We start from the raw sequence: 18884 nt of genomic DNA, 5'->3' as shown, positions 1-18884 counted from the left end.
GCTACTTCTTTCTCACTTAGCTATTGTAAACCTATTTTTTCAAGGTAACTTTTGTTCAAAAAGCTTCATGTGCAATATTTTTAAATCAATACTTAATCAATGAATTTAATGTCAATCTATTAATGTTTTAAAGAAAAGCTGTATTTCTAACAAGTTTTTTTGTTGATAGTTTATCCTGTCACAATAAATTTTTATCTTGTTTTAGATGAGCTACTTTTGCCTCATATGAAAAAAATAGATAGCATGCTGAATGATAACCGAAAGAGACTCCTTTTGAATCTTCATTTGGATCAGTCATTCAAGGTATTTCCGTCAGGTGGTTTATTAGCAAATTCAGTGGCAATCATAGTCTTAGATATAATAGGAAAGAAAATTTTGGGAAGTCATTCTCAGTTTTATAAGATTTTTCCACCCAACAAAAATTTGATTTTTACTCATTATGAGTCTTGTCTGAGCTTGTCTTTTTATTTTATTAAGTATATTCTTAGTGTTGATCATTTGCTTTTCTCTGCTTAAATTCATTTTTCAGGTTTTTATATTCATCTCGTGTTCCTTATATATAATAATTTCCAAATGTTTTTAAAAATACTTCCTTTAAACTACTGTATTCCAATCTTGTTTTTCTTTCAAACCTCTTTAAAAATTTCACATTTCATATATACTTAAAATGGGCCTTAGCACAGTTATCAGAATTCCCTTTACTTGCCTGCATTACTCAGTATCTGAGGAAAAATTGATCCTCACCTAATGGTAGGAGGTATATACGTCTGTTAACGTATCTTGGCACTATACATTGGTTTTTGGTGTTACCAGAAATAGAGAACAAAAAGCTAATCTAAACTCAGAAAATATATCATAGAAGCTACTTAGTAGTCAAAACTTTCCCGCCTTTTCTTATTCAAAGTATAACATATGGGCTTCCCTGGTGGCGCAGTGGTTGAGAGTCCGCCTGCCGATGCAGGGGACACGGGTTCGTGCCCCGGTCCGGGAAGATCCCACATGCCGCGGAGCGGCTGGGCCCGTGAGCCATGGCCGCTGAGCCTGCGCGTCTGGAGCCTGTGCTCCACAACGGGAGAGGCCACAACAGTGAGAGGTCCGTGTACTGCAAAAAAAAAAAAAAAAAAAAGTATAACATGTAACACCTAGAATCACTTGATTATATCTCTCTCAAGAGAAGTTTTTAGCTTTTTAAAAAACAGACTATATTTTGGAGCAGTTTTAGGTTCACAGCCAGATTGAGCAGGAAGTACAGAGTTTCCATGTGCCCCCTGCTGCCACACCTGAATAACCTCCCATTACCAGCGTCTCCCACCAGAATGTCATGCTGATGAACCTGCACTGACACATCATTACAACCCAAAGTCCATAGTTTACGTGACAGTTCACTCTTGTACATTCCATCGATTTGGACAGACATAACCACTATCATAGTATCGTACAGAGTAGTTTCACTGCCCCCCAAATCCTCTGTGCTCTGTCAGTTCATCCCTTTCTCTCCCCCAGCCTCTGATCTTTTTACTTTTACTCCATAATTTTACCTTTTGCAGAATGTCATATAGTTGAAACCATATACTATGTAGCTTTGGCTACAGATTGGCTTCTTTCACTTACTAATATGCATTTAAGGTTCTGCTGTGTCTTTTCACGGCAATAGTGAAATAGTTTCTTTCTTTTTAGCCTGAATAATAATCCATTGTCTGAATGTACCACAGTTTATCCATTCACCTACTGAAGGACTGGTTGCTTCCTAGTCCTGGCAATTACTGCTAGACAAGTCTGTGTGAACTTATGTGTGGACATAAGTTGTCAACTCCTTTGGGCAATTTGTATAGCTTTTTCACATCCCTATTTTATCTGAACTCCACATAAAAGGGAAAATCGACTTCATTTTAGCTAGGTGAAAATTAAGGCTCTGAGATTGATTTAGAGGTTATGTGACACCAAACTCTGAGTAGTAGTCCTGTATTCTTCACTGACATGTATTGATACTTGCAGAGGGGAAAGAAAAAGTTCAGAAGCTAGTAAGACACCCCGTGCTAAGAATTTGTTCTCACTCCTAGTCCAGTATTTTCTGTTTAACTGCTGTCTTCAAATGAAATATTTTGGGGAGAAATACCATGTTTCCTACAGACAATGGAATGTTGTTATCTGAATATTTACTAAATTTTAAAAATGACCGGTTTTGGCTAACCATTTTAGAGATGTCAAACCAGTTCTCTAACAACTTGTATTAAAATAAAGCCACCAGGACTTCCCCGATGGTCCAGTGGTAGAGAATCCACCTTAGAATGCAGGGGAGCCGGGTTCAATCCCTGGTCAGGGAACTGACCCTGACCCATGTGCTGCGGGGCAACTGAGCCCATGCACCACAACTGCTAAGCTCACGCACCTCAACTAGAGAGCCTGTGTGCCGCAAACTGCAGAGTCCACGCCCTGGAGCCTGCACAACACAACTAGAGAGAGAAGCCTGCACACCTCAGCGGAGATCCCGCGTGCCGCAACTAAAACCCGACATAGCCAAAAATAAATAAATTAAATAAATAAATAATAAATAAATATTTAAAAAAAGAAAAATAAAGCCACCACTTGGAATTTAATAGACTCAGTAGAATTTTTTTTTTTTGCGGTACGTGGGCCTCTCACTGTTGCAGCCTCTCCCATTGCGGAGCACAGGCTCCAGACGCGCAGGCTCAGCGGCCATGGCTCACGGGCCCAGCCGCTCCGCGGCATGTGGGATCTTCCTGGACTGGGGCACGAACCCGTGTCCCCTGCATCGGCAGGCGGACTCTCAACCACTGCGCCACCAGGGAAGCCCTCAGTAGATATTTAAATCTTACGCAATAGTTTATGGTGAATAACTGAAATATTCATTTCCATATTCTTGTTTTCACAGGAAAAAACAAAATTTCTAATTTTGAAATTATAGTTATTTAATATAACTATAAATGATAATAGTGATATCTATGATAGATAGTTTTCATTTATAGCAATTTGCATTTCAAAGCCAAAATATGCATACAGTATTAAAAGTTAGAATGAAGCTAGAAACAAATAGCTCACTATGGTAGGAAATGCCAAAAATTCTATTATTTCTATTAATGAAACAGTTCACTCCTACACTTTTATTTAGAAAATTAAGTTGTTTTAAAATGCACTGTTTGAGGGGTCACAATACCAGGTGCTTGGGAATCTATATAGAGTTTGGGAAAGAGTGACCTTGAAGGTTGAAACTGTTTATAAACAGTTGAAGCTTACAAATGTCCTTCTTTCCCCTGCCTTGAAGCCAGAGAGGCATTACTAGTCTTACTCATTCAGGAGTCCCCATAGTGTCACATGCTGTTGCTTAAATCAGGTCATAAGTTTGGCCCAGATCCAGGGGATGGGGAAGTAGGTTCCACATCTTGATGGGAGGAGCTACAGAGAATTGTGGCCATGTTTAACACCCCACATATGTTTGTGTATGTATGTATAGATTGTATATATTTACCGCACCCCATCAGTACCCCCCCACATATATTTTTTGAGTATATGTACATGTATGAATATATTTCTATATTTTTTAAAAATAAGTTTTGAATAGCTGGAAGTAGTTGAGATCACTTTTCTGATGTCAGTTATTTTTGCTTTATTTTATTGTAAAGAATGCCTTGGAAAGTTTTCCTGAACTAACAATAATTACTCGAGACTCTAAAACAAAAAGTGGGGGATCTGCTATTTCTAAAATCAAAATGAATGGCAAAGCTTATAATAAAAAAACTCTAAGAACTTCTAAAACAACTACTAAATCTGCACAAGTAAGTATATATTGATTGATGTAATTATACCTTCTAGTTGTCAATATAAATCCTACTTCAAACATTGAAACAAGCAAATATTTTACTCTGTTGTTAAATGTGAAATGGTTTCAGGTAGGAATGAGCAGCTCTGGCCTACAGAATAGGGACTCGTTCTTACTCTTTGTTTTTCTCCATTGCCTAGCACAGTATCTGGTATATGGTGAGTGCTCACAAATTTTCTAAATAAGACTAATAATCATCCCATGCTTATAATTATATTTTTAATATTTTTGTGTGTCACTGGGTACAAATGCATACAGATAAGTGGATGTGCACACATTCCATAAGATTCAATATTCTATATCTGTAAAATTATTAAAATTGGAATCATTTATTTTCAAACATAGTCTAAATTATTGCCTTTTCAGAAAGCAGTTTAGCAACATATCAGTTCCCCATCAAAAATGTGTTTTGTAGAATCATTCACAAATGCATAAAACCGTATGCCTTTGCTCATTGTAGAATTAGTTGTAAGAACAATTCCAGTTATATATCACCAGCGTGAGACTAAATAAATAAATAGCCACCCAGATAATGTAATATTATGTACTTTTTAAAAAGAAGAGAGAGATTCATTCATTCTTTCAATTAAAAAATTTGGTACCTATAGTATACCAAATATAGTTTTGAGTACTAGGAATACAACAGCGAAAAATGGTCCAAAATCCTGCCCTCATATAATTTCTCTTGGGAGGGTGGTGCTTAATAAATAGAAAGATATCCAAGTTTTACTTTGGTTAAAGAAAAAGAATTATAAAAGATAAAATTGCAAAACAATATATATAGTATGATCCCCTTCCCATTACAAAATTAGTGTTATTGATATATGTTATACATATGGAAGCATGCACATGGAAGAATATGTGACATACTGTTAACCTTGTTTACCTCTGAAGCAAGAATTATAGAATTCTTTACCTTGTAAGTCATCTTCTATGTTTACTGTTTAAATTTTTTGTAATGTTTAACTTTTTTGAAATAGTGTATATTTATATTCAGGAAAAAGAATAAAGATTTTAAAATACAATTTAAAATCTTATTTTGAATAAGTTTCTTGTCCCTATTAATACATATTAATATCTAGCCATATAAGTCATTTTTAAGATTTCCATTGAGACTTTTGGTCTAGTATTTTCATAAAAGTATTCTTAGTTCAGATGCTCCATGAAATAAATGTGTCTATAAACTCTTTTCTTTTTATAGGAGTTTGCCGTTGATCCAGAGAAAATACAGTTGTATTCTTTGTATCATTCACTCCATCATTATAAATATCATGTTTATCTCATATGTAAAGATGAGGTAATTACTTTTTCGTTTACTTAGAAAAGAAATGTATGTTTTTCTGAACTTTAAGAAGACTGTAGCTGTAGTATTTATATATATAATTTTTAAAGATTACACTGCAGTTACAGTTATTACAAAATATTGGCTATATTCCCTGTGTTGTACAATATATCCCTGTAGCCTGTCTTACACCCAACAGTTTGTACCTCTCACTCCCCAGCCCCTATATTGCCCCTCCTGCCTCCCACTGGTAACCACTAGTTTGTTCTCTATATCTGTGAGTCTGCTTCTTTTTTGTTATATGCACTAGTTAGCTACAGTATTTTTTAATGTTTTAAAGAGAATTGTTAAAAATTGTTTTAAAAAATGTGTCTATACTCCAAGCGTTGTGCTCAGATTAATCTGAGGCTCACCATCGCATAGGAGCTGTAAATGGTAATGTTTTTAAGCTGTTATACTCGCTTTACGTTGCCATAATAAATGGCACTTTATTGCATTCTCTTCTCTCACACGTATAATGATCCTGCTTTAATTAATTCTTGTTAGTCACTGCTTTGAATATCTTGCTGTCCTCCTTATCTGTAGAATGGCCTTATCCCAGTTAATTGCAGAGAAAATGGGAGTTTTGTCCCTTGGCATGAAGAAATGATAGTCAAAATTTAATTGTAACTTTTAAGTATCAATTTAAGTTGCTCAGAAATTATGTATGACCATAATAACACTTGGTGGATAGGATGTAAGGATTAATCTCAGAGGTTAAATGGTTGTAGACAGTAAGCTTTTTTGACAAGCATTATCAGTTTTTTAATTAAAAAGGGTTAAGTTGGCTCAAGGCTGTACAATCATGTGTTTGATAATGGTCTGGTGTGGAAAGACGTTCATAAATCTAACCTCTGTCTAGCAAAGGAGAAAGTAAAGATGGTCATGTAAAGTATGTTGGCTATTTTTACAATGCCCTGAAACACAGAACTTACCCCAAAATTTGTCATTTGGCTTTTAACACAAATGGAAGTAATTGAGAAAGTCTGAACCACTTTTCCTAGCCTTCCTCCCTGCCCCCATGTAGTCAAAAATGATAGGATCAGACCACCCAAATTTATATGAAATAGTCATTCTCCGTGGATGGAATTTTTTAAAAAAATCTGTACTTGTAGGTGAATTTATAAATCCTCTTTTCATTCAGGATATAGAAACAGTAAGCCCTCATGAAGAGCTTATAAAGTGATAAGTATAAACCAATTTGGTATTTCTTTTTATTTTAGATTTCTTCTGTGCAGAAAAAAAATGAAGATTTAGGACAGGAAGAAATTGTCCAACTTTGTATGAAAAATGTAAAATGGGTGGAAGACCTATTTGAAAAATTTGGAGAACTTCTAAATCATGTACAGCAGAAATGTTCCTAACATTTTCACAAAAATTCCATCTATTTTCTAGCACTAATAAGACGGCAGAGGCGGGTGGTCAAAGGGGGTCTAGGGGCCTCAGATAATTGAATGTCAAGCAGTGGTCTCCTGCAAGCACGCCTGCTTTGATCATGAACTTGCATCCTGGTCTCTGCTAAAGGACAGTGGTGCTGCCAAGGAAGTCAGTCCTTTGGAAATGGACCTAAAATCCCACCACGTTTTTATCCTAATGGACGATTTTTCTACTTTGTAAACCATTGGGTAACTGAGTTTTATTTTCAGAAATGTTTTTTGACAAATGATGAAGCATGCACTAAATATAATTTTTCTTTATTGCTAGAGAGATAACACTTAAGTAACATGATTATTTTTTCCTGACTCCAACTAAACACCAGAATGAAAGAGAGGTGGCAGAAAACATGTTAATATTCATGTCTGACCACGAAATGGAAAGTATTGTACATTATGTAAACATATCTGGTGTGATGTGACATTCTGTATGAGAACATCATCAGTTTAAAATGTAAAATTGAGAAACTGCATTCTGGTTTATGAACTCCTTTTACTCTTAACATGTTCAGGAAACTGGATGTGGAATTGGTGCAATTCTATGACTGCTTTTTGTGTCAAATTATATGGTGATGAAAAAACAATGACATACTATTTTCCCTATCTCAAAGAAAAGTATTTTCCTTTATACTGTTTTTCCTTTGGAAAAATTTTCAATTGTACATTTTATTTCACTAATAGTTGTATTTTTCACAAGGAAAGTGTTGTGGTTATAATTATGTTTGATGTATCTGTACTACACTTTTCATTATTTTCAGTAAATCTTATTTAGTTATATATTGAATTTCTATTGTGAATTCTATCTTGAGGTAACCATTTTTGTTTATACAGATTTGCTTCAGTGTTATCCAGAATATGCATTCAGTACTAGAATTAGTTTAGCTTTATAAATGGGGTTGTGTTAGACACTGCAGGAATTTTCTAATTCATGAAAATAAATTTCTTAGTAAACTAGCACTTGGTTAACTGATCTGTCGAAGTAAAAATTAACCACATTATACATTTTGAAGAATAAAATTTATAATTAGACTACATGCAGTGTTAAACACAGCTTACCCAACTCTTAGAACTGGAAGTGGTAGAGCCCTCCTTTTGGTGCCTTTCCAACCTTTATATATGCTATGGTAGCTCTCTTTAGTTTGATAGCTAGTGTTTCTTCAAGTAGTTTAGCTGAGACCATGAATGTATTAGGTTCAACATGACCTTGTGTTTTATTTGTGTTTGCCAACAGGATGCCTTATTTGTTTGAGAAAAAGATTTACTAGTGTCCTTCTAAATGATCTCCTTTTTTACGATTCTAAAGAAGTTGTTAATCATCATACTTTTGTTTATTTTACCACCATTTAGTGCCTTAAGTAAGTCCTATCAAGAAAGCAGTGTTACTGCTCAATGCCCAAATAAGACGTGCTTATGTGGATATTGCTCTTGTCTTGATTTTGAGTTAACAGGCCAACTTCTTACACTTAAAACCTTGGTAAACTGGCAAAAGAATTAAAAGTAACACGTGACTTGATTTGAGAATAAACATTGTAGCATTGGGTGAAAAATGAGTATTTGAGTTAAGCTTACATATTTATTTCTGATGGTTATCTTATTGAAAGCAATAATCCTTAATCCAACAATCCTTGTACCTGCCATTAGACAAGATAATCATGGAAATTTCTCTCAAGGATTAAATGTTCCATTTCTGAAAGTCTTTTGAAAACCTGTTTAGGCAGCTTATTTTGAAAACAAAAGTAACCTATTAGATTCATTTTGCCTAACTAACTCAAATGAGAGAATATCAGCAGTGAGAGCATCATAAAATTAATTTTGCTAAGTGGAGAAGAGTAGGAAGCAGCCATATTTCTTTCTGATATTGACTCTGGACAGAATTGGTTTCTTTCATTTCCAAAGTGCAGAAGTAGATAACTACATCTCCTAACGTAGTGTTGTAAGTATACACCTTTACGTTATTTCCCCCAGCTTACTTCCCTCAAGCATTGATGGTTTAAACATGTTTAAAAGCCATCCTGCACTTAGGTTAACTCTTGATGTACACGTTTGAAATCACTAGCCACATTTCCTTCATGTTAAGACCCATGGAAAACAGAGACCTTTCCTTGTTTCCTGTAGAAAATAACCCATTTCCTTTTCAACTGCAGTTGCCCTTCCAGCTGTTTGCAGTTGTATTCATATTAGTCAAATCAGAGGCCAAGTGTGTGATACTGCCTGGAGGAGAGCCAGTTGCTTTCCACCATCTTCTGTCATTTGATCCATATAGCATAGGTGAAGACGTCAAACTCAGGCCTTAGTGAAGTGGGACTATTAGTATGACATCCACACATGAGTCCTTTCTTTGTATGAAGTTGAATAAATACCTAGCTGGTTAGCATTCACATTCCTTGCCAGGGAGTTTGAAATGTATAATATAGGAATAACCTTAGGTTGTAGATGGAGTTCAAGAGATAAAGCACATGTTGCTACAACCCAGGAAAACCTGTTTAAGAAAGATTGGATTTTCCTACCTACAGAAACCTAGAAACGATTTACTCCTTAAAAAAATCACTTTGTATTGGTAATTACTTCTAGTTCAGATTAGTGGTTAGAGAAAAGGGGCCTCCTTATTCCCATTTCATGATGACCCAGTTTCTACTTAATTGATCTTCTAATGAAGTCATAAATTTATAATGATTTATGAATTATAGTAAACAATAGAAACTGCCCATTTTTCTATTATACTATCAGAAAACATTGATGAGATGGAAAAATCTAAACTTAAAATGGCCTAGAAAATATTCAGATTACCTTTAAATTTCTAAATTTCTTTTAATTTCTAAAATAGTGAAAATTATTGATGGCTCACATCATTACTATTTTCAAAGTCTCACTTTCCTTTTAATATACATATTATTTTTGTTAAAGCAGCTATTTTCCAACCTGTGATTTTGGAGATATACCCATAAAGCTAATATGGCAGCAGGGTTATTGAATCAGCTTTGGGTCCCAGAAGTTGCTTCAGATGTGCACGTTGTGAATTTTATTGTATCTATAGAATACAATTTTGTTTTAAACTGTAGTTCCATCTGTTTCTCAGAAATACTTTTCAAAGACTGAAATATCCCAGGATAACTGCTTCTGTGTCAATTACACTTGACACATAACTGCACAAATGAACAATGTACACTATTGGTTGTACATTAACTTACACATACGACTTTTGGCACCTGTGTTCACAAATGCATGTTTTGGCAAATCACTGTTATTTATAAGTGACAATAATTGAAGTTAAGGATACAAAGAAACCTGCATTTGTAGTCCAGAGTTTTAAGTGGTCCATAATACAATGTATGGAAATGTGAAAGACAATTTTGTATATTTGTTTGTTACTAACTCAGATCATTAAAATGAAAACAATTTTTTAAACAACAAGATCAGAATGTTTTGGGGTTTGGTTTTTTTATTTTTAAGAATTGAAAACTGAGGTATTATCCATGCATCATCATGTTACAGATTCAACGTACATTATAGAGTCCTAAGTAAAGTTATTAGGTACAAATGGTAAAGGGCCCACCCATCATTTTCTCAAATGGTTAAGTCAATATTTGATGAATTATTCAGCTTCAGCTGACAATATCAGAAAGTATTTAGGAGTTTCTGTGTTAAGATACAACTCCTTTAGCCCTTTTCCTCCTATAAAGAAGTGTAAGTTCTATAATTTCTAATTTTTATTTGAAAATAATGCATAGCTAGAAGTAATTGCTGATATCCAGATACTTTTTATTATCTATATAAACTGTTGAATAAGTAAAAAGGATTTTGTCTTGACTGATCCTTTAATTTTCAGAATAAGATTCTGCCTTTACTTTCATGTAATATTTTAAAATATTAAGTATTTCAAGTAAAAATATTGTCAGCATATTTGCTAGGTTTTAGTTTTGATTATAAAAGCACTTTTCACTCCTTGATTTTTTTTTTTACACAGTACAAAAATCTTTAATCAATGACCTCTATCAACAATTTTTAAAATTCTGTAACATCTCTGTTTTATTCTCCACTGGCTGCTGAAATTGCTGTTCATTTTAGAAAATGGTCATCGTTCATATATTTTAGAAAATAGTCATTATTCAAATTATACATACGGCAAACCTAAATAATAGTACTTGTACTACACTGCTTTGTTAATGTCTTGTTACTATATGGTTCTTTTTATTAGCATTTTTAAAAATATATACTTTGTATCTCAGAGAAGCTCTCTAAACTCAATTATTTAACGTGACCTTCTCAAGGAAGATGTGAAAGAGGATACTTCTGCTCTTTGCTTTCCATGTGGAAATGTTTTTATTCCCAGAAAAATAATAAAGCTACTCATTCCTGTACAAAAAAAGTCAAAGAACACAAAAAATATATTTTAAAAAGATATAAATCACTCTCTACTAAGTCTTGACATCAGCCTAGAACAAACATACTGTTAGTTCCCAGTATGGGATGGGTCACAAGATTTAAGCCTGTATGGATTGGCCCATTTCTGTGGTATGGCTTTAAGTAAAGTCCTAAATTTCAGACACCCATGTTCAAATGAAAATTGAAAAGCACATTCCTAAGTGAAATAGAAATTATCTGGATCATTGATCATTTCAGGTTACGTATGTATCTGTTCTTCAGTTAGCATGAATAATTTAGAACTGACTGGTTTCAAATAAAAGGAAGATACAATTACCTGTGAGTCTATTGTTAAGCCTTATCTATTTTGTGATGTTAATCAGGAGTCAAGAAATTGCTTTATAAGAATAGCTTATGTTTTATGTAATTTACCTACGATGTATATAGTTTATTGTTTTCTCTCAAATCAAATACAGATTTTCTTTTAATTTAGCTTCTTACAGTATTTAGAATAAGGCAACAATGAAAATCATTTTAGACATAGAGTTAAAAATAATGGACATGGTAGAAATTTTTCTTAAATTGCAGCCAAAATTATCTTTCTCCTGTCCTTCCCCTCTTCACAACCTTTCCATGGCTTTTCATTGCCTTTAGCCCAGACTCTGTCATAGTGTACAAAGTCCTCTAAGGAATGGTTCTTCTTTCCCCATTGTGGCCCAGCCTGAAGGAACGTGTATGTTTTTTCTTGCCTTCAGGTTCCCTCTGCTGAACTATTCTTCATCTTTTAATCTTCAGATTTCACTTTAACATCACTTCTGTTTAATCAGACTAGGTGTTTTTTTTTTTTTGAAGTATAATTGATTTACACTGTTGTTAATTTCTGCTGTACAGTAAAGTGCCTCAGTTATAGATACATATACATTCTTTTTTATATTCTTTTCCATTATGGTTTATCCCAGGACATTGACTATAGTTCCCTGTGCTATACAGTAGGACCTTGTCCATCCATTCAGCATGTAATAGTTTGTATCTCCTAACCCCAAACTCCTAGTCTACCCCTCCCCCACTTCCCTCCCCCTTGGCAACCACAAGTCTGTTCTCTATGTCTGTGAGTCTGTTTCTGCTTTGTAGATAGGTTCATTTGTGTCGTACTCTAGATTCCACATATAAGTGATATCATATGGTATTTGTCTTTGTCTTTCTGACTTACTTAGTGTGATAATCTCTAGTTGCATCCATGTTGATGCAAATGGCATTATTTCATTCTTTTTTATGGCTGAGTAGTGTTCTGTTGTACATATGTACCACATCTTCTTTATCCATTCATCTGCTGATGGACATTTAGGTTGCTTTCATGTCCTGGCTATTGTGAACATTGGGGTGCATGTATCTTTTTGAATTATGGTTTTCTCTGGATACCTGCCCAGGAGTGGGACTGCTGGATCATAAGGTAGCTCTATTTTTAGTTTTTTAAGGAACCTCCATATGGTTCTCCATAGTGGCTGTACCAATTTACATTCCGACTAACAGTGTAGGAGGGTTCCCTTTTCTCCACACCCTCTCCACAGCATTTATTGTTTGTAGATTTTTTGATGATGGCCATTCTGACAGGTGTGAGGTGATACCTCATTGTAGTTTTATTTGCATTTCTCTAATAACAAGAGAGGTTGAGCGTCTTTTCATGTGCCTTTTGGCCATCTGTATGTCTTCTTTAGAGAAAAGTAATCAGACTAGGTTCTAACCCTCTGGACCAGATCATATGCCCTGTGATTCCTCTAATGTAGGATTTACCACACTGTTGTGGCTGCTTGGTCCTGTCGTCTGATGATAGGACCATGTGTGTTTTCCTCACCATTGTATTCCCAGCATCTAGTGCAGTATCTGTTCTCATTAAATATTTGATGAATAAATGGATATATGAAAGGAAACTTACAGGGAACATTAAAAAGGTAAAAACAGAAAAGTATACAATGAATTTTGCAATAAAGGTGTTCATGATCTTAGTGAGCAATAGTAATTGTGACATCAGAAAAAAATGACAATATCAAGAGTTTGTATAATAGGAAAGTTGCTGGTATTTTATGAAAAAGTGAATGTAGTGGCTATGATTTTCTCCATTTTGCCCTCATGCAGAGAGAGCCCAGGGACGAGGACTTCACATTCCTCTGTCTTTGGGGCTTGAGACTCTCTAGACAGAATAACTAGGGAACAAAGTCCTGGTAAAAATAAATGAATGTTTCTGTTAGAGGTACTCACTGTGAGCAAAATACTCTTGGGAGGAGGGTTCATTTCTTGGGGAGGGTCAGGGAAGGCTTCATGGAAGCAGTAATGATCGAGTGGAGCCTCAGAGTTCGGGAGGACTTCTAAACAGGGCTGGATGAAGAAGGCATAATACTTAGTTTGTATTCAGGAGAATGGTTTTGTCTCAGTTCTGTCACTAAACTAGCTCTATCCTCAGGCATGTCATGTGAAGCCTAATCTGGGTGTTTTCTCATCCAGAAAGTAAGGTAAGAAAGTCTTCTAAAGCTGTTAATCTTCTCTGAATCTGGATAGAGAGGCTGGAATATTGGGAGAAATGCAAGGCGGTTCAGTTTGGCAGCACCAAAAGAGAGGGACAGCAGAATGGTAAGAATGGCTTTACTCCATTATTTACAGTCTTTTACTAACTTGCAAGACTGTATCAGAGTCATTAAGTAGGTATCTTATACACGCACACACCCTAGCAGCGCTTAGTTCATCCGTGACACTAGCATAAGATTAAGTAGAATCATGTCTGATGTCACCAGTCAGTTGTGAAGTACTTAAGGTCAGTATCCACATAGTCTTCATCTTGATATCTCCAATAGCGTGGAGACTTTTACACAACGGGCACTTAATAGGTATGTGTTGAGTAGATGGGTGAATGGATAAATGGGGTTTTTTTTGGAATCAGTTCAAAGTGTTTTCAGGTTGACCTCTAAGTAATTCAAAATATAATAGTCAGTGGCCCATTCCCTGCTTTCTCTATTTTTAGAGGAAAACATCTCTTATAGAACGCATCCTTTGCATGTCACTCTGAGTTCTCACTCTGTGCTTACTTCTCAACAGACCAGAGTCCATTCTCTTAATTCTTATATTTAACTTCCGTTTAGTCAATGGAAGTGAATGGGCTATCATCAGTCAGCAGCTGTCTTTAAGCAGTGAAGCAGAGAAATTCAAAATGCTAGCAACAAGCCTAACAGAAAGAACCTGGCTTCAGAATGAATTTTTTTAATTATCCTTGTTTACATAGACTATTTATCAATGACTTAAAAACTGTTAATGGGCAAATGAGCAGAAGGTCTTTCCAATGCCAGTCCTTCATTGAGTTTATTATAAGATAATGTTATTTGACTAAAGTAGAAGTCAGGAAGTTAAGGTTTTTCACAGCCAACACTAATGCAGATACATTAACATTACCACAGGAGTCTGCAAACAATTCACTATCAAAAGGATTATGTATTAAAGCACCATTCACGAAGCACTGCAAAGCAAAAATTTGCCTTTTTGGGCTTCCCTGGCGGCCTGGTGGCACAGTGGTAGAGAGTCCGCCTGCTGATGCAGGGGACACGGGTTCGTGCCCCCGTCCAGGAAGATCCCACATGCCGCGGAGCGGCTGGGCCCGTGAGCCATGGCCACTGAGCCTGCGCGTCCGGAGCCTGTGCTCCGCAACGGGAGAGGCCACAACAGTGAGTGGCCCACGTACCGCAAAAAAAAAAAAACAAAAAAAATTTGCCTTTTTAAGGTATACCCCGTACTGCTCATTAACAAACACATGGCCATCCAAATGAGAACGATGAGAAGTCATCACTGACTGGAGTCTGAACACCACTGCATTAGTCTTCTCAGGCTGCTATCACAAAATACCATAGACTATGTGGCTTAAACCACAGAAACTTATTTTCTCCCAGTTCTGGAGGCTAGAACTCCCAGACCAAGGTCCAGCAGAGTCAGTTGCTAGTGAGGGCTCTTTTCCCTGGCTTACAAATGGCTGCCTTCTCGCTGTGTCCTCAAATGGCAATGAGAGCAGGCTTTGTGGTGTCTTTTATACAGGCACTGATCCCTGCATGAGTGCCCCTCACTTCATGACCTCACTTAACTCTAATTACCTCTCAAAGGCTCCATCTCCAAATCCTACCACACTGAGGGTTAGGGCTTCAACATATGAATTTGGAGGGACAAGTAACATTCAGTCCATAACAACCACTAACTTATCAACTATGGCATAGAAAAGGTGAAAATCATCACTGATTTTCTTGAAATTATCTCTGGTCTACCAGGAAGCAAGAACACAGTTTATATACACTGCTGTCATCTGCTATGAGATTTTCAGAGGTTCACAGTGAGACTCCCTCATCATAGAGATCAAAGACTTTCATCACTGGGCTTCCCTGGTGGCGCAGTGGTTGAGAGTCCGCCTGCCAATGCAGGGGACACGGGTTCGTGCCCCGGTCCGGGAAGATCCCACATGCCGCGGAGCAGCTGGGCCCGTGAGCCATGGCCGCTGAGCCTGCGCATCCGGAGCCTGTGCTCCGCAACTGGAGAGGCCACAAAAGTGAGAGGCCCGCGTACCACAAAAAAAAAAAAAAAAAGACTTTCATCACTGAGACGTATTCTTTGAAATTCACACAGGCAATAACATCCTGTCAGTTCCTAACTAAACCTCACCTTTCCCCAGTTCTCTTCTTCCACTGTCATTTTACTGGTCCTAACCACCATCAACTGTAGTAATGGCCTACTATAGTAATCTATGAATTGCTGTTTCCCCCACTTCCCATCTTGCTTTCCTTCCATCCATTCTCTACAGAGCAGTCAGTGATTTTAAACACCACTGGAAACCCTTCAGTGCCGTCTGTTGCTCTTAGGATAAAGGCCAAAACTTTACTGGCAACCTCCACTTTCAGCCATGATGGAGTAACAGGGACCAGATGTAACTCTGCCTTATAAAGGAGGCCAAAATTATGAAAATGGTTTTCAAACATTTAAACAATAGGCAGCACAGGATAGTAATCTGAGAGAAGGGAAACAAATGACTTGAGCCCTCCAGCTGTCACAGCTTACTCTCTGGAAAGTTTCTAGGACACAGCACAGGAACAGTGAACCCAGAACATGTAGGTCTTGCTAAATTGAGACAAACTTCAGGTTCTGGGGAGGCCTAGGCACCTAGAATTTGAAGCGCAGAGTACCGGAGAGGAGAAAGCTGCACAAAAACAGTTCTGCAGATCTGCAGAGGGTTCCCCTCAAGAATCCAGCTAAGTACTGACTGACCAGCTTACATGTGGCAGGACACTACCAAGGTCAAGTAAAGGACCGCCAGAAAGAGTCAGAACAATCTCCCGAGCTCACACAGGAACTAGCAGCATTCATGTTCCCACTAGGCAGATTGAAAAGACTTCCTAACACTGGGCATTAGTAGAATCCTCAGGAGATTTTTGTCTCACTAGTGCAACAAAATTGGGCCTGGAATAAAGGCTGTTCTGGACTCATCCAACAGAGCTTAACAGCAATCCTGAAAAAAAATTCAATTGTTTTTAAGTCACTTAATTGCATCCCAGAACAAAGCCCCAAAATATATAAAGAAATACAAAAAAATTTCCAATACCCAACAATGTAAAATTAACTTTGTCATCAAATCAAAAATTACCAGGAATGCAAAGAACAAGAAAATACATCTCATTTGAGAAGAAAAATCAATCCATAGCAACAGAAGCAGAAAAGATCCAAATGATAAAATTAGTCAACAAGGATAATAAAACAGCTATTCTAAATATATATGCTCAAGAAGGTAGAGACAGGGGACTTCCCTCGTGGTGCAGTTGTTAAGAATCTGCCTGCCAATGCAGGGGGCACAGGTTCGATCCCTGGCCCAGGAAGATCCCACATGCTGCAGAGCAACTAAGCCTGTGCACCACAACTACTGAAGCCCGTGTGCTGCAACTACTGAAGCCTGTGCACTCCAGGGCCCGCGTGCCACAACTGCTGAGGCTGAGCACTGCAACTACTGAAGCTGCGTGCCTAGAGCTCGTGCTCCACAGCAAGAGAAACCACCGCAATGAGAAGCCCATGCACCACAAAAAAGAGTAGCCCCCGCTCACTGCAACTAGAGAAAGCCCACATGCAGCAATGAAGACCAACGCAGCCAAAAATAAAAAAGAAATGAAGGAAACAATAGCAAAGATCAATCCAACTAAAAGCTGGTTCTTTGATAAGATAAACAAAATTGATAAACCTTTAGCCAGCCTCATCAAGAAAAAAAAGGAGAGGACTCAAATCCATAAAATTAGAAATGAAAAAGGAGAAGTTACAACTGACACCACAGAAATACAAAGCATCATAAGAGACTACCATAAGCAACTATATGCCAATAAAATGGACAACCTGGAAGAAATGGACAAATTCTTAGAAAAGTACAACCTTCCAAGACTGAACCAGGAAGAAATAGAAAACATGAACAGACCAGTCACAAGCACTGAAATTGAAACTGTGATTTAAAAAATCCCAACAAACAAAAGTCCAGGACCTGGTGGCTTCACAGGCAAATTCTACCAAACATTTAGAGAAGAGCTAACACCTATCCTTCTGAAACTGTTCCAAAAAATTGCAGAGGAAGGAACACTCCCAAACTCATTCTATGAGACTACCATCACCCTGATACCAAAACCAGACAAAGATACCACAAAAAAAAATTACAGGCCAATAACACTGATGAACATTGACGCAAAAATTGTCAACAAAATACTAGCAATCCAAATCCAGCAATACATTAAAAGGATCATACACCATGATCAAGTGGGATTTATCTCAGGGATACAAGGATTTTTCAATATCCACAAATCAATCAGTGTGATACACCACATCAACATATTGAAGAATAATAACCACATGATCATCTCAATAGATGCAGAAAAAGCTTTTGACAAAATTCAACATCCATTTAAGATTAAAAACTCCAGAAAGTGGGCATAGAGGGAACCTACCTAAACATAATAAAAGCTATATATGACAAACCCACAGCTAACATCATACTCAATGGTCAAAAGCTGAAAGCATTTCCTCTAAGATCAGTAACAAGACAAGGATGTTCACTCTTGCCACTTTTATTCAACATAGTTTTGGAAGTACTAGCCACAGCAATCGAAGAAGAAAAAGAAAGGAATCCAAATTGGAAAAGAAGAAGTAAAACTGTCACTATTTGCAGATGACATGATACTACACATAAAAAATCCTAAAGACGCTACCAGAAAACTACTAGAGCTCATCAGTGAATTTGGTAAAGTTCAGGTTACAAAATGAATACACAGAAATCTGTTGCATTTCTATACACTGACAACAAGAGATCAGAAAGAGAAATTCAAGAAACAATCCCAGGACTTCTCTGGTGGTCCAGTGGTTAAGACTCTGTGTTCCCAAAGCAGGGGGGGTCCAGGTTCAACCCCTGGTCAGGGAACTAGATCCTGCATACCACAACTAAGAGCTCGCATGCCACAACTAAAGGTCCCACATGCCACAACTAAAGGTCCCACATGCCACAACTAAAGGTCCCGCATGCTGCAACTAAAGATCCTGCATGCCACAATGAAGATCCCACACGTGGCAATGAAGATCCCGTGTGCTGCGACTAAGACCCAGTGGAGCCAAATAAATAAATTAATTAAAAAATAAGAAACAATCCCACTTACAATCACATCAAAAAGAATAAAATACCTAGGAGAAAACCTACCTAAGGAGACAAATGGCCTATACTCTGAAAACTATAAGAGCACTGATGAAAGAAATTGAAGATGACACAAACAGATGGAAAGACATACCATGTTCTTGGATTGGAATTATCAATATTGCCAAAATGACTCTACTACCCAAGGCAATCTACAGATTCAATTCAATCCCTATCAAATTACCAATGGCATTTTTT

General features: G+C 36.9%; 1 protein-coding gene across 1 annotated transcript in view; it reads left to right on the top strand.

Moving 5' to 3' along the window:
• QSER1 (glutamine and serine rich 1) overlaps positions 1 to 10003 on the top strand; it is a 78089-nt gene extending 68086 nt beyond the window's left edge. The window contains exons 10-13 of the mRNA XM_060159453.1: positions 206 to 303; positions 3642 to 3794; positions 5040 to 5135; positions 6383 to 10003. Of these exons, the coding sequence (XP_060015436.1) occupies positions 206 to 303; positions 3642 to 3794; positions 5040 to 5135; positions 6383 to 6523 (488 nt within the window). The 3' untranslated portion in view covers positions 6524 to 10003. The remainder of the gene's footprint in view (positions 1 to 205; positions 304 to 3641; positions 3795 to 5039; positions 5136 to 6382) is intronic.
• The last annotated feature ends 8881 nt before the right edge of the window (positions 10004 to 18884 follow it).

Source organism: Lagenorhynchus albirostris, chromosome 9, assembly GCF_949774975.1.
Source record: "Lagenorhynchus albirostris chromosome 9, mLagAlb1.1, whole genome shotgun sequence".
Lineage (NCBI taxonomy): Eukaryota > Metazoa > Chordata > Mammalia > Artiodactyla > Delphinidae > Lagenorhynchus > Lagenorhynchus albirostris.
Note: the sequence above shows the minus strand (reverse complement) of the source record. Positions and strands in the feature narration are given on the sequence as shown.